Here is a 23,850-nt window from a genome sequence, read left to right on the forward strand (position 1 = left end):
CCTGTGTGCTTCTGCAGCTCCCTCCTGCTCTGGGACAGAGGCTGACAGTCCTGGTGCTGACGAACCCTCCCCCTCCTGCAGGGAAGTCGAGGCCGTTGCCTGTGTGATGGACATGCCCACTCTGCTGGACGAGGGACTGGGTCCTGATGCCTGCCTGGCCTGTTCCTGCTGCAGCGCCTGGAGCCCACAAGGCAGAGGCCAGAGTGGAGGCTCCTCGTTCGCCCGTCTCCCCTCAGAGATAAGAAACACGCTCAGAAGGAAAGGGTGTCTCGGCTGTGGCTCTGGGCGCAGGTGGCATGGGCTGGCCCAGCCCTCCCCACCCTGCAGGGCTCCTCCCTAGTGGGTGGGCTGAGGAGCCCCCAGAAGGCACAGGAACGGTGGGAACTGGGCGGTTGGTGGGCGGCCCTGCGCCACTCTTCCCTGGCTCCCAGGGAGGAGAGTGTCTCACTGGGCGTGTATATAGTGTTCCTAGGTGTACACAGGAGCACGGCCCTCGCCGCCGCGGGCCGGGCTGTATTTATGGCCGGCAGGAGGCCAGTGGGTGGGGATCTTGCTGCTCCCCCTCATGTGCCTGGCACCAGGCTATCGCCTTGCCCACTGGCCTCTTGACATTTTCCTCCCTCTGAAATCCTATTTAAGAACTTTTGGAAGCTTAGGCATTTTTACTTATTAAAATAACCTTTTTACACAAGCATCGTCTGGAAGAGTTGGTCTCGTGAACCCCCGGTCAGGTCGCAGGGGGCAAGCAGGGCACTGGCACGTGCCATTGGCTCCCCACTGCTGGCTGGTCACCAAGTCAGGATCATGTTTTTCTGAACATTCCTGACTAGGAGGGGCCCCCTCCCCCCACCCTTATCATGACTGTGACCCATACAACAGTGCTGTCACCTCCATCTTATAGATGGGAAACTCAAGCTCTCCACAGGCTTGCCAAAAACCCACCGGAGTGGGCCCCACTCCACCGCCTGCCCTGGCCTTGCCCCCTTAAGTGAACTGGCCACAGGTAAGTGCTGCACCCCTCCTCCCTCTGCCTCTGCGGACAGCACCCCACCCACCAGGGCAGCGCCACCACGGGGGTTGTGCTGGCCTGCACCCGGTCCCAACCTGGGAAAACATGGGCAGGGCTCAGTGAGGCCCTCCCACCAAACTGGGGTGGAACCTGCCTCAGGAGCATAAGGGACGACCACTGGGTCAGGGGAGCTGTTCCGGCCAGCCAGCACTGGGGGCTCCTGCAGGGAGTGAAAGCTGTTTGGAGGATGGGGCAGCTGCCCTTCCGGTCCTATCCCTGGAGGCCTCCTGGAGGGATGGGGGAGGGTGGTGGGCCCTGGGTCAGCCTAGCGGTGGCCATGCCTGCAAGGCTGGGGTCCTGGCCCCCTGCAGTGTACACCTGCTGGCCCTGGAGGCATCCACGGGACAGTGGGAGTGTGACTGAGACAGAGGGGATGAGCTGATGAGCCCACTCCTCACCTGTTTCTCCTAGCCGTGAAAGGGGGAGTTGCTGGGTCCCTCTTCTCCCCAGAACAAGTCTGAACTTACCCCTTCCCGCCGGCCCATCGCTCTGCTGCCCCCTGCTGGCCACGCTGCCTGGTGCACCGCCTCTGGGTCTTGGAGAAGGCGTGGTCTCATCTCTGAAGAGCCAGGCAGGCAATATGGGGCCCCGGAGAGCCTTGTGGCCAGAGGCTGCACCTCCCAGCAAGGAAAGCAGGGAATAGTTACAAATTTAATAAAATTCACTTTATAAATTACAGCAGCAGCCCCAGGGCTCGGTTCGCTGCCCCAGGAAGCAGGAGTCGGACAAAGCTGGGCAGCTGTTGCTGGAGAGAAGTTGTCAGAGTTTAGGGCTGCGGAGGTGGCCAATGGGCCAGCGCCACCGCCTCTAGGATGACCGCAGGCAGCAGTGGGGGCCGGGCAGAGGCTCATGGGCCGGTGGGCGCACAGGGAACAGGAGTGGGGGGCCGAGGCCAGGCCTGAGGGTGCCACCACCCTCTGGGCTCCTCAGTCCAAACTGGCCATGAGCAGGTGCAGCTCGCGGAAGGCACTGCCGTGGCGGCCGCTCAAGCCCGACTTGCTCTTGACGAGGCCACTGATGCTCCTGAGCTGCTTGTAGCAGACCCGGCACTTGTGCAGCCTGCGGGCAGAGGGGCCACGCTTAAGGTGGCTGGCCGGCACGGTCACCGTTACCCCCACCCGATCCCGGAGCCTTTCCTGTACGAATCGCTCCGGCCCTCCTCCCGGAGGAAGGCTGAGGCCCAGAGTGCGGGACCCACTGAGGCTGGGCCAGGGCAGAGCCAGGCCATGGGGGAACCAAGGCTCTGGCAACCCTACCCCGTGCCCTGAGCCACCGTCTCAGGCACAATGACCTCTATAAGCTGTTTCAGCAGGGCCGCCAACAAGCAGGCTGGGCCCCCAGGCCTGTGCTCTCGCTTGACCTGGCACCCCTGCCACACACGCCGCTGGCTCCTCACCTCTCCTCCCGGCTGATGTCCACACCCACGGTGGGCGGGGCCGCCAGCATGTCTGTGATCAGGGGCAGAAACCGCTGCAGGATCAGCTTCAGAGAGGTGCAGCCCGTCTGGACATAGCTTCAGAGACAGAGGGATAGATGGAGTCACAAATAGACAGAGAGCAAGGTACACAGAGACAAAGGGGGCAGAAACAGGATCAGAGAGGCAGCATGGGCTCGTTTTCACTCTGTCCTCTCAAATTTGGAGGGCCCAGCAATGCTGCACGGCCACCTCACAAGGGCACCGGCCCTGGGGGTCTTTCCCATGGTCCCTCCCTGCTGGGAGGCAGGTGCGGCTTCCCCACCCGTACCTCTCATACTTGCTCTGCAGAAGCTTCTCGATCTGTGGCAGGACGGTGGTGCATAGGTCCAGCTTCCACAGGGAGCTGGGGAGAGAGCCAGGAACACGTGCCCTCAGTGCCCGGCCCTGCCCACTTCCCCCACCCACCCCCCCGCCACAGCCACTTACGCTTTCTGGTTGACAATGTTAAGGAGGTCCACGACCACGGACAGGTCATTGATGGCCACGGCCGAGTCCACCGACGTCTGTGCAAACAGAGCACCCGTCAGAGGGGACCGGGGACTGAGTGGCCCTGCCTGGGTGTGGCGTGATGATGGGATTTACTGCGGGCTGTTCATAAGACTGTTCGGCGTGGTGACAGGGGCCGCCTAGCTCCCCCTGTGCCCCTCGGGCGGCCCTCTTCTCAACCCCAAACCCGGGCAGAGGTGGCACTTGCCTTGATGTCACCCGTGGTCCACACGGCCCGCACGGTGTCCAGGTTCTTGTGGCGGCTGGTGAGCACGACACACATGGTGTCATGGCCTTTGCGGATCTGTGACATGGCATCCTCGTCGACCAGCTCCGCCTGCTGGGGGATCTTCACGGCCTGCATGGGACGGGTGCCCTGATGCTGGCAGCCAAGTTCTACCCTCACCCCACGGGCCTCCACCCGCCCTCAGCCTGGGCCCCCCCACTCACAGGCAGGAAGTCAGAGGCCTTCAGTCCGATGGGCTCGTTCCGGGTGGCAGGGATGATGGCAGACTCAGCCTTGGGTGCAGGGGTGGAAGTGACGACTGGGGGCCGGGACAGGACCTCGAGCTGGAGGGGTCTGGGGCTCAGCAGGTGGCCAGCCCAAGGCCTCTTCTCCCTCCCTCCCTCTCAGCCCCCCTCCCCGGCAAGGGCCGCCCCAGCGCCGATTCAGGACTCCAGCCCCTCTCTGAGCCCCACACCCTGCCCGCTCCACCTGGACATACTTTTGGCACCGGGAACTGCACGTCCATGGCTGGGCTGGGCTTTGCTGCCTCCTTGGCTGTGGCCACGTCTGGAGGCAGAAGGAAAAGATCAGTGGGTGAGGTCAGGCCAGGAGAAGGGACGGGCAGGCAGAAGGCAGGGCTTGGGCTGGGGCTGTGGGCGGCACCTCTAACAGGAGGCCTGGGGGCCGGAGATGGGCCTGTCCCCTCCCTTGCCACCCACTCAGCCACAGGGCTGGTAGAAAGCAGGCGCCAAGCACTGTGTGTGGACAGGACCCAGGGAGCTCCAGGGAGTGGCGCTCCTGTCACCTCACTAGGAAAGGAGTGTTTTTGGGAGGGGGGCGGTGAGTGGATAGTGGATGGTGAGTGGGAGCGCGGGAGAGAGAGAGGCCCTTCAGGAACCCAGCCCGAAGGGCACGAGAAGATGGCCCCTTGAGGAGAAAGCAGGGGAGGGAGGGATGGGCTGGAGGATGAGGGTGCCCCGCCCTGCCACCTTCTCCAATCGTAAGTGAGCAGAGCAGGTTTTCTCCCTTCTTAAGCCCTCCAGCAGCAAAACCCCAAGCCCCCAACCCAGGGCCTGCAGGGCCTGGCCTCCTGCTCCCGGACCCCAAGCCCCTGCTGTCCTCTCGGCTCCCTCCCACCTGAGGCTCTTCCCTCCTTGTCTCCTCACCTGGCCCCCAGGCCTGCCTGATGTGCCGCCTCCTCAGAGCCTCACGGCCCCCCATCTACACAGGCCCCAGAGCCTCTCACCACTCCCGGCTCCTTCCTACCCTGTGGCTGCCTACCGTTCGCCTTCCTCACTGGGTGTGGGCTCCTGACGGGGGCACCTACCTGCCTTTTCACGCTCAATCACCAGGGCCTGGCACAGGGCCTGGCACACAGCAGGTGCTTTGGGGCGAGTGGAGGGAAAGATCCAGTGGGAGAGAGGCTGGAAACTGTGCTGTGGAAGGGGAGGACTAGGGAGCTGGGGACCCTGGGAGGCCAGGCTCTGCCCCCCGACTCACCATCCTCCGGGGGTGCTGGGAAGGGCTCACTTCTTCGGGGTGGCGTCCGACCTGTGGAGGTAGAGGGGGTTGGGGACTCATGTGGGTCAGCCCAGGGCTGCTGTCTGAGCCCTCAGGGCCCGGCCAGCCGGGGACCCTGGGCCCGTCAGGATGCGGCAGATGCAAGGTGGTTCCCAGGCGCGTGCACAGCTGCAGACTGACCCGTTCCCGGGCCCTGAACCCTCAGGCTTGCCCCTTCCTGGCCCCTTGCCCCACTGGGCCTTCCTTTGCTTGGGGCAGGCCGAGCACTGAGCGGCTGCTGGGCCTCTGCTGAGGCCTAGAGGACCAGGGAACAGAGCCTGGGCCCAGACATGGGTTAGGAATTAAGCTAAGGGAGTGCAGCAACATGGACGCCATCCCCAGAAAGGACCATCTGCCTCCCTTTCACAGAGGGGAACGCTGGGGCTCGGAGGGGAGGGCCCAGGCCTCACTGATGCTGTTCTTGGGCTGGAAGATCTCGTTGTAGTCCTCGGCGTTCTGGATCTCCGCCCGAGACTCCCGCTCATCCCGGTCATCCTCGCTGCTGGGGCTGCGGCGCTCGCTCTCTGAGTTCTGCTTCACCCTGGGGAGCAGGCCGGGCAGAAAGGAGGCGGGGGCCCCGGTGAGGCAGGGGCTGCGGGCCCGCCTCCTGTGCCCCCCAGCGCCCTCCGGGGCCCCGAGCACCCCACCTCTGAGGCTCGCTGCCGGTGGCGCCGGGCCGCTCGTAGATGCGCCGAAGCGGGGCGCTGGGGTGTGGCGGCTGCTGTGCCGGGGGCTGGCTGTCCTGCATGGGGTCCGGGGCTACCGTGCCCGTCCTGGTGACCCGCGTCAGGTCCACCACGTAAGAGGAGACGCTGCTCTGGGAGAAGGCCACGCCTATCTGCGGGAAGCGGCAGAGCTGGGGCGGGACCCTTCGCGGTGGTGCTGGGGGACCGGGGGATGGGGTGGGGGGTGGGCAGGACTCCCCGGGGCTGGGTGGGAGTTGGGGGCCTGAGGGGGAGGCAGGCGAGCGGCCCAGCAGAAGGGTGCACGGTGGGCGGTGGCTCTCTCACCAGCTGGTCATTGCAGATGGCCAGGTCGGCCACCTTGCCCCAGTTGACGAGGACCACGTCAAAGCAGCGCTCGGGCTCCCAGCCGTAGACGCGCAGTGAGTCCTGGCAGCCACTATACAGGCAGCAGCCATCGGGGTTGAAGAGGACGCTCCTGGGCCAGGCGAGAGTGGGCCGTGGGTCAGGAGACACCGGAGAGGCTGCGGGGAGCCCAGGACGGGAGGGAGCGGAAGCGGAGATGGGAAAGGTCCACCTGCAGCCACACCCCACTGCCCGGGAGGAGGGCCCTGGCCCACTGCCCAGCCGCCCACCTACCTGACAGGCCCTGGCTCCCCTTCGATACAGCTCACCACCTGGAATTTCTCCAGATCCCAGAAACGGATGGTCCTGCAAAGGAAGTCAGGCTGTGCTGGGAAGCCAGTGCCACATGTTGGCCTCCACACAGGCCAGTGGCCGGGGGAGCCCACTTCTCTCCAGACACCTGCCGCCCCAGGTCACGGCCATTCAGAGCAATGCCTGGGGCCATAGGCTGGCCCTGCACAGGCAGCGGGAGGGGACTCGGCACCTGGGAGGTGAATATGAGCCTTGGACTCAGACACACAGTCAAGTCCCAGGACACTGGGGCCGGATCCAGACATACCATGAAGTCCCAGGACACTGGGGCCGGATCCAGACATACCATGAAGTCCCAGGACACTGGGGCCACGGTTGGGAGAGAGATGTGACCCGGGTCCCATCCCAGCTTGGCTGACAGTTAATTCAGCCTACCTGGGATCATATGACACCCTGGGACACAAAACCAGACTGGGGACAGACATATGCCAGAGGACAGGGACGTGAGGGACAGCAGTCACGGGCGACGAGCCCTGCTCCTCCTCACCTGTCAGAGCTGCCAGAAGCCAGGAGGTACTCGTTGGGGTGAAACTCCACCACGTTGACAGGGCCTGTGTGGCCGGGGAACTCGGACATCATCTTGCCAGCAGTCAGATCCCAGAGCTGGGGCAGGCCAGGGTGGAGGTCAGGGCCAGCCTGGCCCTCAGCTGCCCGCTCGCCCTCCAATCCAGCCCGAGCTCTTTATCCACGAACCACCTCCCACTCTGGACAGACTCGGGATGTGCGAGCCTGATCAGGAGGGAGGTGAGGACCCAACCTGAGTGTGATCAGCAGACCCCAGTCCCCAGCCCTGGGCCCGGGTCAGGCCGGGAGCTACCTTCACCGTGTGGTCATCTGCGGCCGATGCCAGCCACTTCCCGTCGGGGCTGAACCGGAGACACCGCACGGCCTGGCTGTGCCCCTGAGGGGAGGACAGAGCGTGAGCACCCGAGGGGCCTGGGCCCAGCGGACTTCTCTCCCCACCACCCACTCCTCCCTGCCCTCCATAAGCAGTGCTTCCTGGGAGCAAGCAAGGAGGGGACTGACAGCCACATGTGGGAGATGTCACAGAGGGACACTTCTCCACATGCGGTCACGGACCCCCAGTCCTGCAGGACGCTCCAGGAAATAACACTGCGTGGTCTGATAGTTTGGGAAGCAATGTGTCTTGTGTCTCTTTTTGGAGAGTTAAATGCCTCCTCTTAATGTCAAAGGGTCTAGAAACCCCCCAAAATAATTATTAAACCCAGTCCTTCCAAACTCATATGAACAGGAACCCCCTTCACTTAATGACTCCTGTTAGCGGCCTGCAAACCGTGGAGCACAGTTTGGTAAACACAGCTCTGCGGGGAGTCACAGAAAGCCGGGGGTCCAGGTAGACCACCCACCGCACTCCTGCTCTGCTCCAGATGCATGTTTCTCATCTGGACTCTTGTTTCTCACGTTCTCACCCAGGTTGGACAACAGTTCCCTCCAGCCCCTGCCAGGGTCTGGGCACCACCCCATGCTCCGCGCCTGCAAGGTGCTTGTGGAATGACGGACAGAGGGTGCCTTGCTTACCCTGTATCGGAACACACAGCCTTTCCTCCTGATGTCCCAGAGCTGTGAGCAGAGGAGCAGAGGGGGGCAGGGTCAGGACAGGTCACAACTAAGGTGGGCTGGGCTGGGGAGGGCTAGCCAAGCTAAGTCCTGGAGCCTGGGTCGGAGGGCAACATGTGGCCATGAGCAGAGAGGGGCTCTGGGCACCTCCAGGTCATTACACCTCCAAGTGACAGGGGTCTGGAAACCGCTCACTAAAGCTGGGCATCCCGAGCAGAAATGTCTGGCAAACGCTTCCACATCGCTGCCCCGGGAGGGCACGGATGCTGCCACACAGGGGGAAGATGTCCCCCGAAAAGCCCTAGCCCACCCCCCCACCCGAGACGGGACACACCGTCCCAGTCCCGCTGCTTGGCCCGGTGGGAGAGCCAGGGTGCAGAGTGGTGGCTCACCTTGATGTTCGTGTCCTGGGAACCCGAGGCCACAAACTCGCCATACGGGTGGAAATCCAGGCTGCAGATGTTGGCTTTGTGTCCCATAAGTGTGCGAAGGACTAACAAGGAAGAGAGCAGAGACAATGGCGTGAGAGGCAAACAGGATGGCTGGTGGAGCGAGGGCTGTTATGTTCGTTTGTGTGTGTGCTTTCATACTGACTGCACAGAAAAACACAACAGTATCACAGACTTTCAAAACAAGGAGAAAAATCAACCAGAGTCCTACCACCCTAACAACTAACTTTCCTATTTTCCTCTCAAGAGATGCCAGCCATTTCTGCCATTACCCGAGCCCTCAGAAAACTCCCTGCAAGCTCCCCGCAGCTTGCACCTCTGGGCTTGTCCCAGCATGCTCTCATGAGAGTGAAGCCCCAGAGTCAGCAGAGCCAGGTAACTACTGTACTTGGTTCAGGCCCTGTGGATGTGGACGTGGAGCTTATGGTCTGCCAGGCATCCCACCACAGCCGAGACAGTGCAAGGACAGAGATGCAGGAGAGGTCCAAGCTGGGGGAGAAGCTGCTAGGTTGAAAAGAGAAATCCAGGGGGGCTTTTTGGAGGCGGTGGTCGTTGAACAGGATGTTAGTGGGTGGCAGATGAGGGAGGCTGCAGGCAAACCTTGCGTTTCTGTCTCAGCGTGTTCTCCGGTACCACTCAAGTTTGCCTCTTCTCTCTGGCGTCATGTGTCTTGCTTTTTATAAGATTTATAATTCCGCTGTTTGAATGAAACCGTCCACCCCAGGAGTGCTGGTGCCAAGGGGTGTGGCAGTCCAGCCACCCTCAGGTTTGCGCCAAGGTGAAACAGGCTGGCTTGTGAGGTGGTGAGCTGTCTGTTGGAGGAGGTGTTCAAGCAGACCCCAGATGTAATGCTTTAAGGACAAGATGCAACCGCACCAAAACCTGAGCAGCTGCCCTCCTCACTCTCTGTAGTTGTCTCGGGGGCTCAGCATTGCCTGGCTGGCCAAGGGGACTTCGGGCACATGCTGCCCAGTCCAGGTCCTGGAGGGAGGAGACTCGTCTGGCTCCTGCCCCAGTCCACACCACCCCCGCCAGCCTACCTGCTTTGCATCCCACAAGCCAGGCTTCCAAAATCCTGGCCCGCCCTGAGAGGATGTGGCAGGTTCACGTTCATGAAGCATATGCCTTCCTGTGGATCCTGAGCTGAGCCACCCTCGCCCTCTGGCTGCTCTGTGGAAAGCAGGCAGGAACACATTCTTCCGGCGTGATTTCTGCCCTTGGTCTTCTGTCCCAGGAGGGCTCTCGGCAGGCCTCCTGAGGCCGGACTTGGTCGCAGGATCCAGGAGCTGCAGAGTAGAGGGGTCTCCGGGGTCTGTCTGCCCCACACGGGAATCTCTAAACCCTTCCAGCCGAGTAGCTGAACCCTCCAGTGATGGGCAACTGATGTGACAGTAAGGCAGCCCTTTAAGAACCCCTTCCTGCATGTGGGGTGCCAGTTTGCCTCTGTATCATTTCCATTCACATTGTGGTGGGTTGGGGGTGGAGGTGGGCCTGAGGTCTTAGCTCTTCCTGCCGAGGATGCTACGGGCAAGTTTCTCTTCCATCGCTGAACCCCCCGCAAATGGCAGGGCGGACAACACTGGGATGGGAGTCTTGACACCAGGATTTGAGTCCCAGATTCCGCCACCCCCAGCCACAGAGGCTTTATCAAGTTCAGGGCCCTCCCTGAGCCTCAGTTTGTCCATCTGTCATATAAGGAGACAGTGCCAACCTGGCTTTGCATCAGAACCACCTAGAAGCTTAAGAAAGCCAGAGTCTGGGCCCATCCCACTACTGAGTCAGGCTCTCCGGGAGTGGGGTCTGGGCTGTGTAACAAGCTCCTTGTAGAGCAGCCAGCTCTGGGAGTCCAGGGCTCAGGAATTCCAGAGGTCTTCAGTTTCCGTTCTTTGCCCACCTCAAGAAATTCCTCACATTCCCTTATGCATGAAAGTCATGGCTGAGAAATCACGGCCCTTGGCTTCTCTTTTTCCTTTGCTCCTCAGTGAATGGTGAATGGCTGGTGCCCTCCACTGGGATCTGGGTCCAGGCAGAGGCTTCCCAGGAAATGAACTGCCTTCTGCCCGAGCCTTTCTGCTTTCTCAGCTGGAGCCCAGCCAGCCCAGGCTTGCTCCTCCCTGGCCCCTTGTCCAGCGATGCCCCCGCACTGTGGGTCCTGTGTGTGGCCAGGCAGTGGGACCGCATGCTGAGATGCTAAGCACTCAGCCCCTGTTTATTATCTCAGAGGGCCTGGGGCTCTGTCTGTTTATTTATTTATGGCTGCATCAGGTCTTAGTTGCCGCACACAGGCTCTCTAGCTGTGGCACGTGGGCTCCAGAGTGCGCAGGCTCAGAAGTTGCGGCGCGCAGGCTTAGTTACCCAACCAACCAGAGATTGATTCCGTGTCCCCTGCATTGGAAGGCGGATTCTTAACCACTGACCAGCAGGGAAGTCCCGGGGTTCTGTCTTTCTTAAACAGCCTGTCACTGGGTGGGCCAGCACCACCCAAGAGGCTCAGGTTGAGGTCATTTCTTGAGGATCACCTATACAAGAGCAGAATGAACCCAGCCACCAGGCATGCATGGCCAGTGGCCGCCGTCCTGCAGCAGAGGTAGAGCAAGCACCAGAGTAGAGGCCTGGAATGACCTTCAAGTCTCAGCCAGGCAAGGGGGGCATCTCTTCTGGAAGAGGCAGACTTGGCAAAATCCATGTCACCCTTTCCTCTCCTGTCCTTCAGGTAGGGGATGGCCTCCCGCCTGGCATGCTGGAAGGTCCAGACTAGAGGTTGGCAAAAAGCAGGGAGCAAACAGGTTTTACTTGGACCTCTGAGTGTCAGCCTGCAGAGTGTTCTGAAAAATATGGGTTTTTTTAAAATTAATTGACTTATTAAGTTATCTATTTTTGGCTGTGTTGGGCCTTTGCTGCTGCATGCAGGCTTTCTCTAGTTGTGGCGAGCAGGGGCTGCTCTGTTGCGGTGTGTGAGCTTCTCCTTGCGGTGGCTTCTCTTGTTGCGGAGCACGGGCTCTAGTGTGCAGGCTTCAGTAGTTGTGGCGCACGGGCTTCAGTAGTTGTGGCACACGGGTTCAGTAGTTGTGGCTCGCAGGCTCTAGAGCGCAGGCTCAGTAGTTGTGGTGCACGGGCTTAGTTGCTCTGCGGCATGTGGGATCTTCCCGGACCAGGGCTCGAACTTGTGTCCGCTGCACTGGCAGGCGGATTCTTAACCACTGTGCCACCAGGGAAGCCCTTGAAAAATATGTTGAATTAGCTGTCAACCTTCAGAAATGGGTGGATTCCACATAAATGTCCAGATTCCCAGCTTCACTTGAAAAATCTGTACAGCTGGCAACACTGTGCCCAGACTGCTGTGTGGCAACAGCCAGCAAGGCTGAGAGGCAGCCCCCCTTCCAGGGAAGGCAGGACTCCCCAGTTGGCCCAGAACTGAGGGCATGAGTTTATAGACCAAAAGATCCCAGTGAGGATCCAGCATAGGGATGAGAATAGGCCCACCAAGGCCTAGTCTATGAAACCTGAGGACACTGGGACGAAGATCCTACAAACCTGTGAAGAGAGAGAGGCAGAAGGAGGAAAGAAGCAGGTCCCATGAGAGGGATCTGGGATGAGACAGCACTGACCTCCCCACAGCAACCCTGGAACCTAAAAGGCAACGGAGCTGCACCTTCACAATTCGGAGGGAAAAGTATTCCCAACCTAGAATTCTATACTCCAACTCTTAGAAATAAAAGGGGGGTGGTTTTAGAATAAAGTAATTTTCAGGGACTTCCCTGGTGGGTCAGTGGTTAAGAATTCATCTGCCAATGCAGGGGACATGGGTTTGAGCCCTGGTCCGGGAACATCCCACATGCCACGGAGCAACTAAGCCCGTGCGTCACAACTACTAAGCCTGCGCTCTAGAGCCCGTGAGCCACAACTACTGAGCCCACATGCCACAACTACTGAAGCCCATGCACTACAGCCACTGAAGTCCACGTGCCTAGAGCCTGTGCTCTGCAACAAGAGAAGCCACCGCAAGGAGAAGCCTGCGCACTGCAACGAAGAGTAGCCCTTGCTCGCCGCAACTAGAGAAAGCCCACACGCAGCAAGGAAGATCCAACGCAGCCAAAAATAAAATAAATAAATTTATAAAAAAGAAAAGAATAAAGTCATTTTCAGCCTCTAAAACTGTGCTTGCAGTGTACCCTTTCACAGTAAGCTATGAAAGAATGTGCCGCACCTAAAAGAGTGGGGGAACCAAGAAAAGTGACAACGTGGGATCCGGTGTGGCAGAGTCGGAGAGAGTTCCCCGGGGAGGAGACAAGGGCCCCAGGATGGCAGCTGGGCTGCAGGCCTGGGAGCTCCCAGGCCACTAGGACCTGGGGACAGAGGCTCTGGGAAGAGACACCTCAATGATGGGATGGGTTTGGGGGTAAACTCAAGGAGGAGGCTTACTCTTCTGGCAGATAAGTTGGGGCTGGATTAGTAACAAAGACACAGAAAACATGCAGATGAAAAAAAGATAGAACAACTATTAATTCCAGGGAAACAAAATTATCAAAAGAAAAGAAATACAAGCAGCTCTGAATAATATCTATAGGTCCTGATAATATAAACACTGAGTATTTAAAAGGTGATTCAGGGAGGATGGGGGGGAAATGTTGTGAGTGACAGAGCTGGGGTAGCACTGAGAGCTCAATTCCCCTTTTCTGTAGGAGGATGGCACAGCTAATGTATGAAGTGTTTTTAAAAAGAAAAGAAACTGCAGTATATCCACATTGCTTGGAAAAGCGGAGGCAATTAGCACTCACCAGGTGCAAGGACAGAAGGCTGAGGCCCCTGGAGTGAGGCAAGGCTTCCTCTTTCCATTGTGACCATTTGTGAACTACCAGCATTTGTCTTTTTAGACTATGCATAACTTCTATAAAGATTAAAACTAAATTAAAACAAACAAAGCACAAGGAAACAGAAAGTCTGGCCGCCCAGGCCCCATTCCTGCAGGCAACAGTTAGCTGGAGCTGAGTGGGGACCCCCGGGAGTGGGGCACACACCCCGGTTCTCCGCACACAGCCCCTTCACTCATTTACGAGTCCTGCGCGGTCCCTGGTGGCACTTGATGTCATTCCAGGTTCTGAATCCACAGACACCCACCCACCCATGCACACATCTGTCCATCATTCAGACATTTACAGAACGCCCCCTCAGTGGCAGCACTCAGAAAGCAATGCACGTCACTGCTGCCAGGTCAACAGGGGTGGGGAGTCGCCACACTGTCTGGTCAGAGCCCCCAGGAGAAAAGCACCAAACCTAGTCAGGACAGGCTTCCTGGAGGAAGCGGCTGGACAGCAAAGCTGAGGACAAGCACGACTGCAGGTGTGGGGGGGGGGAAGGCAAGTGCGGACACCTACTTTTGGCAGCTTCCAGGTCCCAGACGCGGATGGAGCCCGACTGGGAACCGGCCACAATGAGCTCCTCAGGGGTGTTGAGACGTACGCTCTCCACTGGGGACGTGTGACCCGTCAGGCTCTGTGAAGAGAGGGTGGCAGCTTCAGCACTCTGCATGAACAGACCCCCGGCTATGGCCCTAAAATCTGGGTCCCTGGGAGGCATGTCAAGCAGGGATGCTGTGCTAGACCGAGCCACCCCCAGGCCTCTCGGCTCCCAGGGCTAAAAGTGGGCCAGACCCCAGTCATGCTCCACCCATCACCCCTGTGCTCCTGACATGAACATCACCTGCAGAAGTGGCCCTGGGCCCCTTGGAGGGGGGCAGCTGACCTTTTATTCTAAAGTCCAAAGCATCGCCCACCTGGGCTGTGCTCCCATCTCCACTCTCTGCCCGGCCCAGCCCTCAGGAGGGGAAACCACGGCAGAACTGAGGCCTGGCTCGTCAGCGGCACACACCTCGCGCCTCTGGAATGCGTGGATCCCCAGGGGCGGCCCCCTCTGGAGGACCCAGCCATGTTCTCAGGCAGGGGCTCTGGAACCCAGGGGACCTGGGAGTGACTCTGCTGGGAGACACAGAGGCTCCCCCCAATTCAGACCAGGCCAGAGCTGGGCAGGGCTGAGCCCAGGGATGGGGGTGGGAGGTGCTGGAACTTCCAGCTTTCTGGAGAGGAGGCTGGAATCTTAAATCCGTGGTGTCTGTCACTCCTCGTACAGCACTGGCCACCGAATGCACAGTGGTGATGCCATCAGCGTTTGCTAAGACCATGTTCCCATGGGAACTGGGGACAGTAGGGGAAAACTGCTCCTCAGCAGAACGACCCAAAGGCCAGACAGTTACAAGCAGCTTGCCCGACTCCCCAGTATCACCAGCAGGAGTATAAATGGGTAGAAACTACATGGAGGGTGATTAGGCAAAAATCTATCCACATTTAGAAATGCACATTCCCTGCACACCAGCCACTCCACCTTGGGGCTTACCCCCCCACACACGCAACACACGTGAAACAACACAGACCCAAGGTCATTCTTTGCCGTGAATCTGACAAGAGACTGGAAACAATATATATGCCCACCACAGGAAACTGGTTAGATAAGCTGTGGCCACCCATGCAATGGAATAGCATTCAGCCACAAGGATGAACGAGGCACCCTCTGAATATGAGGAAGACTAATCTCCAGGACGCTCTTAGGTGAGAAAAGGTGGAGGACAGTATATGTCGTGCGATAGCATTTGTGCAAACTAAGAAGGGGAAGGGGACCAGGCATACACATTTGCTTGCAAATGTATAAAACCATCCTGGAAGGACACAGAGGCATCGGGAGCCACGGCTGTCTCCAGGGAGGGATGTGTGGGTCAGGGAGCTATACAAGTTCACTCACAGTCAAAAACACACAGAAATGCAAAGACTGCCTGCAGAGGTGGTAGCATGTGTATACACCTGAGGTGAGAAAGAACCTGGTGAGTCTGAGGCACTGAGAGGCCTGCTCTGTGGCGAGTGAGGGGATGAGGCCTGCTGGGGGCCTGCGAGCGGCACCTGGTGTAAGCGGCTTAGTCTAGAGGCCAGACCCCATGCTGTCCACTGTGCTGTTCTGAGGGCGAGAGCATGGGGGTCACTTCATGTCCATTTTTTGTCAGCCTCTGTTGATTCTTTTTCAATTGGTGTATGTTACTTTGGCATTTCAGAGAGGGGAAACACATTCGAACCCCCAAAGCAAAGTGAAGCAAAACACTTTCAGTTCTGTCCTTAACCTTGGCCGTGGTTCGGGTCAGATCTCAGCTGTCCACTGGACCTCACAAGAACACTGAGCTGATTAAGTGTCTACTAATAAATATCACCTCCCAGGATTTCCCTGGTGGCGCAGTGGATAAGACTCTGCACTCCCGCACTCCCAATGCAGGGGGCCGGGGTTTGATCCCTGGTCGGGGAACTAGATCCCACATGCATGCCACAACTAAGGAGCCCGTGTGCCACCACTAAGGAGCTGCAACTAAGGAGCCTGCGTGCTGCAACGAAGGAACCGGTGAGTCGCAACTACGAAGCCCGACTGCTGCAGCTAAGACCCCAGGCAACCAAATAAGTAAATAAATAAATATCACCTCCCGCCCACTTTTTATCTTTATCTTTACTTGGCCAAGAGTCAAAAGACTGATACTGCCCTGCGCTGCAAGGTTGTGGCGGGAGAGGGCGGGCTTCTGTGCTGCTGGTGAGAATGTAAATTGATTTCCAGAGGGCAGTTTGGTAATATGTTTTGAAAGCTTTTTAAAACATGCCACACCCACAGATTCAATGCAAAGTCACAGATCTGCTCAAAGATTTAGGGAGAGGAGGATGTTCCCCGCTGCAGCTGAGCAGAGCCAAAAAACCAGCAATGACTTCCACACTGGGAACCAGGCGTGGCCAAGCTCATCCCTACGATGAAATACTGTGAAGCTTTTAGAAATCACATCGTAAAAGGATATTTGTTGACACAGGAAAATGCTGACGATGTTGTTATTTGTTAAAAAAAACAGGCTACAGAAGAGTAAGATAGTGTTCTGGAAACATACTGTTATACGTTTCCATGTGTGTACACGTAGGCGTGTTTGCATGTGTGCATGTGTACATACAGGCACAAGTCTGCGCACACATGCATGCGTACCTAGAAGGGCACAGACCAAAATACCAAATGTAATGGTCTTTAGATAATCAAACTATATGTGATTCATTTTTGTTATTTTTTTCCCTCCTTTACACTTTCCTGTATTGGAAAACAGTTTTTGGCATTGAATATAGTTGTGTACAGGGAGAGAGTGCCACTGAAATGGAGCAGGACCCTGTGGGGCCTTCCTAGGACAGACACACCTCCCCGCATGTCCTCTGCCTGCCTTTTGTCTATAGAGAAACTTCTGTCAAAGAATAAATTTAATCAGAGAAGTGAGGAAAATGCAGAAGCAGCAAGGAAAGCAGTCAAACAAGACCAAATAATAATAGCTTAGTCATTCCACAAAGTCAAGGACCTTTAGTTCCTCTTCAAGGGCTATGGATAATAATCTGAACCATATCTTTTGAGCTTTTTTGTAGATACTGAAACTCCCACCAGGTGAAAAAGTTGACTACATGACGACCAGACTATAGCCATGACATAAGCTGCTTCCACGAACTGGCCTCAAAGCAATGGGACCAAACAGGCCCCGGTACTAAAGATGCTGCTGATCAGACCACTGCGTGACCGATTTCAAGATGACTGTCGGAGCTGGCGTGCTGCTCTGCATGGCACCCTCCCAGCACCTATATACCCCTGAAACTCTCCTTTAGAAGTTCTCGCCCTCTGATCAACGGGGGGGAGTTGGCCATTAGATACATGTCTGCCTTCCCCCCAGTTGCTGGCCTCCTGAATAAAGCAACCTTACCTTTCAACCAACACTTGCCTCTCGAGTATTGGCTTCCAAGCTGCGAGCAGCCAGACCTAAGTTTGGTAACACTGTCAAAGAACCAGTCCTCTAATCAGCTCCAACCAGGGGCGCTCAGATCTTTTTTGTGGAATGAGGTGGGGAATGAATCAAAACAGCCGCACGTGTAACTGACAGGCAAGCAGATAGGCCAGTGGGCAGGGGAGGCTCAAATTCGGGTCCGTGGGATTATTTTAGCCTTCTCACGCAGGCTCCCCAGGGTTCTGTCCCATGGCCAGGTGACCTCCCCCCCACCCCCATTCCTGAGGACAGGTCACTGTCCCAGCCATCAGGGTTGTCCTGGACCTTCCTGAGCAGACAGCTGGGGAAGGCACTGATGTGCTGGGTTCCTGCAAAGCTGCCCGCTCCCAGCCCCCAACCCTGGCCTGCCCACCCACCTCTCCCCAGCCCCACCTGCCGGCCGAAACTCACCATGATGCAGTTGGGCTTGTTGATGGACCACAGGTTGACGCGGCAGTCATCCCCGCCTGTGGCCAGCAGCCGGCCCGAGGCTTTGCCCAGCACCAGTGAGGACACGTTGCTGGCATGGGCCACGATCTCCTCTATACAGGAAAGAGCAGAGGGACAAGGCAGTCAGGGGCCTGACGGGCCACAGGGAGGAGGGCTAGGCCTTGCCCTGCTCGGCCACCAGCCCTGGCACCCGAAGCCCAGCGGGAGGGCTCTGCCCCGTGGCTCCCCTTTGGTGCCCAGACACCCCCAGGAGCCGTGGGACGAGGCAGAGTTTGGGCCTGAGACAGAAATGACTATTTCTCAACTTCAGTCATTTCCATCCTTCCCTTAGGCCTCATGACTTTTTTCCTTTTTCTGTATAGCCACAGGTACTGTTATTGACTTACTATGCTCAACTTTTAAAACTGACTTGCTATTTTTATTTAGCTGTGTCGTTTAAGTAATAATATGCATGAAATTTTAAGCTTGATATGTTCATTCTATTTTTTCTATGACACAAAAAGAAAAATGAAAACAATTATTAAAATAAAAAATATTGACCCATGTAACCACCTAAGCGTCTCAGCCGCCGCCTGGTGTTCCTGCTTTGGGGAACACACTTTCAGAACCGTGCAGGTCAACCACAGACGAGCTGACCCCAGGTGAGCTCAGCCAGGGCTTCAGTCCGCAGCTTCAGAATCATGGACTGGGTTCTGGTCTGAGCTCTGCTATTGCAAGCTGTGTGGCCTTAGACAAGTTGCTCACCCTCTCTGAGTGCTGGGTTCCTCGTCGGGTAAATGGGGATAACAACAGTGCTTGGCTCACTGGGCTACTGAGCGTTCAGTGAGGACATGCTTGTGGGCTGCTGCGAGGGGCTGAGTGCTCGCGGCTGCTTGGCAGGCCGAGGACCAGACGCCATGGAGAGCAGGCACTGGGGTCCAGGAGGGTGGGTTGGGTGAGGAGGGAGCAGGATGCAGCCGACTGAGGGGTCTAGGTATGAGGGCCGACCGGACAGAGCGGGAGGCAAGGTCACTGTGGGCGGCCACGAGGGCCCCTGGCTTGGACTGGGGGGGGGCAGCAGACATATGTCTCAGAGGACATTGCCAGGGCCTCCAGGGAACAAAACATGGGCAAGGAACCAAGAGGCAGCCCTGGCCTCCGAGCCAGGGCCTGAGTAGCTCCTCCTGAGAACGCAGAGGGAAGAAACAGGTCTCCCCACACAGATGAGGGAAAACCCCAACGCGTTGACGCCCTGAGGCAGCTGCGAGGCCGGCGTGGGTGACTCTGAGGCAGAGGCCGGTGCGGCTGCCCTGCAGAGGCCCCTCCTGGGCACCTGCTCTGGCCTCCACCCTGCCTGGGGGTCTCTGTGGTGCCCACTTCAGATGGCAGGAAGGTTGGGAAGCTGGGCCCAGGAGGGATGCTTGCCAGGTGGCGTGGCTCACAGGGGCTGTCAGAGCTGCCCAGGGCACCAGGCTCCAGGCTCGACCTCACAGACAACACCCCACCTCAAGGCCCGGCTAGGCCAGCCCCAGCAGGGCGAGAGCTCCCAGCAGGCCCAAACCCGAGCCAGGGCCTTGGGGACCCCACCACTGGATTCGAGGAAGCTGGGCCTCTCTCTGGTCCGCACCTCAGCCATGTCCTCTGGACACTGTAGGGACAGGTGCCTGGATGCTCTGGGGCTCTGGTCACAGACACTTATATGTTCAAGAGCTTCTGTTGGGCCAAACTGACAGCCCAACCCAGCTAGAGGGCAAACCACCTTCCCCCTGAGCACTTTGATCCCCAGCCTAGGGTCCTCTCCCCTTCCCTGAAGACACTCCCCGCATGCGCTGCCCTGTGTGTGTGACCCACCTAGAGGCCTGACTGCCCACCCCGGCTCTCACCCTTCCCAGGCAAAGTCCTGGTGGCCCCCACTGCACTGGGCCTCCTGGGCACACTGCCACCCCTCTCTGCACCTCAGGACTACTGCCCCCAGAGACAGCCATTAATGCATGATATAAATGTTTCCTGGGTACCTGCTCTAGGCCGGGTGCTAAGAGACAGTGGGTAGGGACAGTGATAAGGTTCTTGTCTTCACATTCCAGCCTGATCAGATGGTCCCTGAAACAGGGCATCCAGCCTGAAGAACCACAGACTTTAGGGTGAGAAGGATTTCAAGGTTGGGCCCTTCTAGAAGGGCTCAGACCACTCCCCTGCAAGCAGCCTGAGCAGGGGGCTGATTGGAGCCCCTGGAGGGACCGGGGGGTGGGGTGGGGAAAGGGGGGCACACCTCAGGCACCAGGCATAGGCCTCGGCATAGGGCACTGGCCCAAGAGCTCCCACTCTGGCCTGAAGGACAGCATCCAGCAATGGTCCAGGCCTGGGTACTGAACTTAAATGTACAAACAAATAAAAACAAATAGAGATCCTCACAGCAGGCCAGGTTGATGGCTGCTGCTCTACCCTGTGGCACAGGCCCATGCTAGTTTCCCAAGCTCAGGTGGCACAACCTGGACCCCACATCCCAGCCAGAGCTGGGGGAACACTGCATTCTGGCCAGAGGCACTGAGCACCTGCACCCCAAACAGAAGACACAAAGAACTAGGTTTCAAAGACCGCACGCTGGCCAAGCACGTTCTGATCCTCCCCAGACTCCAGAGCCACAAGGAGCCAGAGGTCATTTGGGCTTGGGCTCTCAAACAGTTTATACCCATGGAAACTGCTGTGCACATGAAATTGTCAGCAGATGCCCAACATGCCTGATCACATCACCTCCCACTTGAATGCTTTAGGGCTTAGCCTTGCCCTTCAGATAAAGCCAAAACCTCAGAAGGGCTGGGGTCCTGTAGACACATGTCCTCACCAGCCTACGTGACACCACATTCTCCCCACTGCTGTGCTGCAGCCCATGGCCTCTTCTGAGGCCTTCCAATGCACCAAGCTTCCTGCCTCAGGGCCTTTGCACACGCTGTTTAGGCAGCCTACAGCACTCCCCTACCCCCAACCCTCATCACCTAGTTAACTGATTCAAAGCACAACTGTTAACTGTTCAAGCTTGGAATTAGGTTCCAAGGAGAGATGGGTCAGTGTGATTATCTAATTCCTGCCTGTTGCTCTCCCCAGGCTCTGAGCCCCACTGCATAGGGACCTTGTCTATTCTGTCCCCCACTGTCTCCCCAGTGCCTGGTTCTTTCCTGGTTTCTCAGGAAAAACAGCTGTTGAAGGTATACATTCATAACTCCAATAAATACCAAGCCACTCTGTCCAAAGTATACCCTCCTTGGGAGCCCATAACAGGATTCTCCCAGAACCCTAGGGCTGAGGAACAATTTGAAAATGGCCCAAACCTCTCATTTACAAATGAGGACGCTGAGGCCCAGCAAAGAGTTTTGCCCAGATTCTCACAGTTAAAAAATTGAAGGAGCCTTGCCCCAGCTTCTGAAAACAGCCCAGGGACAGCTCATAGCAGAGGGTGACCAGTTTGGACACACCAGATCTATGCCAACCAGTTATTACAGGCGGGGTACAGCCCACAGAAGCACCAACGTGTAGAGCAACAGGTCTCAAAATATGATCTGGAGAACACTGGGATCCTCACGATCCTTCTGGGGGTCCAAGAGAACAAAACTACTTTCATCATAATACTAAGATAGAATTTGACTTTTATACTCTCATTTGCTCACAAGAATATGGTGGCGTTTTCCAGGATATATATGACATGTGAGGACATCATCACTAATGGCATGTTTCTGCGTTCTTGTGTTTTAAAATGTCTCAGTATTAATTTCTAACGTGGTAAATATTGATAGATATGACTCCCATAAACAAAAACTCTTTGGGGTCCTCAATAATTTTTAAGAGTATAAAGGTGTCCTAAGACCAAAGAGTTTAGAGCTGTCAGTATAGAGTAACGGTGGGGGTGGGTGGTGCCCGGGCTCAGGTACATTCCAGAGGCTATCAGCATCCCTCTGCCTATCCTCTCACTCCAGCCCCCAGCCCAAGATGCCCTCATTTGACGGGGGAGCTTGACTTGTGAGATGTCTGAAAACACCAAGAACATCTTTCAGGATTTCTTGTCCCATCCCGCCTGCCAGCCTAACTGGAAATCCTGCTAAGTGCTTCATTATGCTCATTTTCTCACTTGAATCTCACAGCAACTCTAGAATGGAGGCGTGATTATCTCCTTGCACAGACAGGAAACTAAGCCTCAGACAGGTTAAGTCACCCGGCCAATGTCACCCAGCTACAAAACGCCAAAGGCATGATTTGCATCTTGGTCTACTTTACTCCAAAGCATGGAGTCTCCCCCTGTGCCTAGAACTGGAGACACAGTTGGGGGTTCAGGCCACCCAGCAACAAACAGCTATCAGGGTAAATGGGGTGAGAAAGAAAACCACTCACGTAACTTCCAGGCCGTCTTGGTGACCACAGGGGTGGCCATCCTTCAGCTGGCTGGCACCTGAAGTTCCACCCACAGTAGACAGTGCTTTCCTTGTGGAGTGGGGGTGGATCCCCCCCCAGATCCACCAATCAAGTTGGCAGGGAGTTTCCACACATCCAGGCAGAGGGAATGCTTCGTCTCCCAGCCCCGGACCACCTCGTGGTTTTAAATCATCCACAGCAGCAGCCCGTGCGTGACTGTCGGGATCCTGGGTCATGGAATGTCAGGCTTGAGCCATCTCAGCTCAACACTGGGCTGGAACACAAACAGAGGTGATGGCTTGTTAGCAAACACTCAGGGGGAGCTCAGGGGGTCCCTGGGTTTGCAGACCTGCAGATGCAGCTCCCTGGATGACCAAGGCCACTTGATAAAGACAAACACCCACCAAAGCCACCAGAGCCAAGAGATGCGCTGCAAACTGGGTTTGAGAATCTGGAGAGGGGGTACCTCAGGCAGGGTGACTTGGAATACAGGGAAAAAGAAGGTCCTCCCAGAGGCCAGGATGACGGGAGGAGGCTCTGTTCCAGGAAGCTGGCTGCCTGAAATGCAGCAGCTGCGGTGGGGCGGGGAAGACCACATGTCTGCAGTTCAGATAGATTGCTGGGAGTCACTGTCTGTCTGACGTATGGGAAGGGGGCGGAGTCAGAGGCTAAGTTTAGGGGCCCATCAGAGGCACCCTAGAGATAGGCATTGAAGTCTTCTCTGGGGAGAGCCTCAAAGAGGGCCCTGGGGGTCCAGTTCGTATCAAGGGAACTACACCGGGTCCCTGCAATTCCCAAGGACAGTGCTGGGAACTAGGCCTCCAATCTGGTCGTGAGTCGGTATGACTCTTCAACTCTAAAAGGCGACCTCATGGAGCCTCCTATCCCCTTCCTCCAAGCCTCTCTCCCACGAACCCTATCCTCGCCCTCCCCTTTCTCCTGGGTTCCCCAGTTCTGACTCTCTAGTCCTCCATTCACTCCTCCTTCTCCCTGCTGCCTGTGTCCCCCCATGCGTGCACATCCTGTCTCCTGGGCTCCCTAACTTGGCCCCTGCCTCGCCAGACCCTCTTGTCTCCCCCTTTCCTCTGCGCTAACAGTATCCCCATTCATTCCCTCTCTTGCTTCTTGTGTCCCTATTCATCACCCCTCCTCCTGCTAGACCCCCGGCTCTGCTTCCGGCCTCCCTGGTTTTTCCCCTCCGGCCTCCGCGCCGGTCCCACCCCTCCCGAAGCTGGGGCTGGTCCCCCGGCCTCGCCTAATCCTCCCACTCCTCTCAGCTTACGGGGCACAGGCTCCAGCCTCCCTCCGCCCAGAGCCCTCTCCGCCGCAGCCCGTCCCGGTCCCGGCAGGCTCAGCCCAGACCCGGGCTCATCCTCCCCTCGCTTCCTTGCCCCCTCGGCCCCGCGTCCACTCCACCTGCAGCTGCAGCTCTGGAGGCCGAGGCTCCGCTCCAGGCGCGACCCCCACTTGCCTCCATCCCCTGGCCTGATTGGCCGCTGCTTGACAACCGACCCTCACAACAAAACCTCCGGCTCAGAGCCTCGCCTTCCTCAGCTCTCGCACCAATCAGCCACCGCGAGCGCCCCAACCCCCTCCGGGTTTGACCAATAGAAGCAGGCGCTTCTGCCGCTTTTCCTTAGTGCCCGCCCCCTTTTCCTGAATTGGACTAATCACGAGGAAGGAGTGTTCAAGAGCCGCCCCTCGGCCTCTAATGAACCAATGCGAGCTGCCGTATCCTTGATCCCGCCTCCGCCTCAAGATTTCCCTGCCCTCCCCTTTCCATCTCTTCCGCGAACCTAGTTTGCATTTTCAAAATTTGAGACGCCCTCCAAGGGCTGCTGCGCCAATCCCTTTAGCAACCGTCCCGGCTTGACCAATCAGCGTCCGCATTATTGGAAAACCAATTCCAGGA

General features: G+C 57.5%; 2 protein-coding genes across 12 annotated transcripts in view; one reads left to right on the forward strand and one right to left on the reverse strand.

Annotated features, from left to right (window-relative positions):
• Nucleotides 1-691, forward strand: part of KIFC3 (kinesin family member C3) — a 36,007-nt gene extending 35,316 nt beyond the window's left edge. For all 5 annotated transcript variants that reach the window (XM_027119769.1, XM_027119768.1, XM_027119762.1 and 2 more), the window contains one exon: nucleotides 82-691. Coding sequence is in view for 2 of the 5 variants with exons in the window: in XM_027119768.1 (XP_026975569.1) it covers nucleotides 82-107 (26 nt within the window). In the remaining 3 variants the exon portion in view is untranslated. The remainder of the gene's footprint in view (nucleotides 1-81) is intronic.
• Nucleotides 643-23,480, reverse strand: KATNB1 (katanin regulatory subunit B1). 7 transcript variants are annotated; one of them, XM_027119778.1, is made up of 20 exons: nucleotides 23,355-23,480; nucleotides 21,918-22,212; nucleotides 17,520-17,650; nucleotides 13,621-13,738; nucleotides 8,189-8,289; nucleotides 7,758-7,799; nucleotides 7,036-7,119; nucleotides 6,706-6,821; nucleotides 6,141-6,212; nucleotides 5,829-5,979; nucleotides 5,466-5,656; nucleotides 5,229-5,359; nucleotides 4,759-4,809; nucleotides 3,758-3,825; nucleotides 3,483-3,602; nucleotides 3,241-3,390; nucleotides 2,973-3,049; nucleotides 2,815-2,889; nucleotides 2,466-2,582; nucleotides 643-1,680 (listed from the first exon to the last, which is right to left on the reverse strand). In XM_027119778.1, the coding sequence occupies exons 2-20, from the start codon at nucleotides 21,955-21,957 to the stop codon at nucleotides 1,623-1,625; spliced, it is 1,893 nt and encodes a 630-aa protein (XP_026975579.1). In that variant the 5' UTR covers nucleotides 21,958-22,212; nucleotides 23,355-23,480; the 3' UTR covers nucleotides 643-1,622. The 7 variants fall into 7 exon arrangements, with proteins under 7 accessions (XP_026975579.1, XP_026975574.1, XP_026975578.1 ...); XM_027119773.1 differs by lacking the exon at nucleotides 643-1,680 and adding an exon at nucleotides 1,705-2,128; XM_027119777.1 differs by lacking the exon at nucleotides 643-1,680 and adding an exon at nucleotides 1,708-2,128 and having other exon boundaries at nucleotides 3,483-3,551.
• Nucleotides 23,481-23,850: the final 370 nt, after the last annotated feature.

Source organism: Aethalodelphis obliquidens, unplaced genomic scaffold (genome assembly GCF_003676395.1).
Source record: "Aethalodelphis obliquidens isolate GAN/ISIS:26980383/991018 unplaced genomic scaffold, ASM367639v1 scaffold20, whole genome shotgun sequence".
Lineage (NCBI taxonomy): Eukaryota > Metazoa > Chordata > Mammalia > Artiodactyla > Delphinidae > Aethalodelphis > Aethalodelphis obliquidens.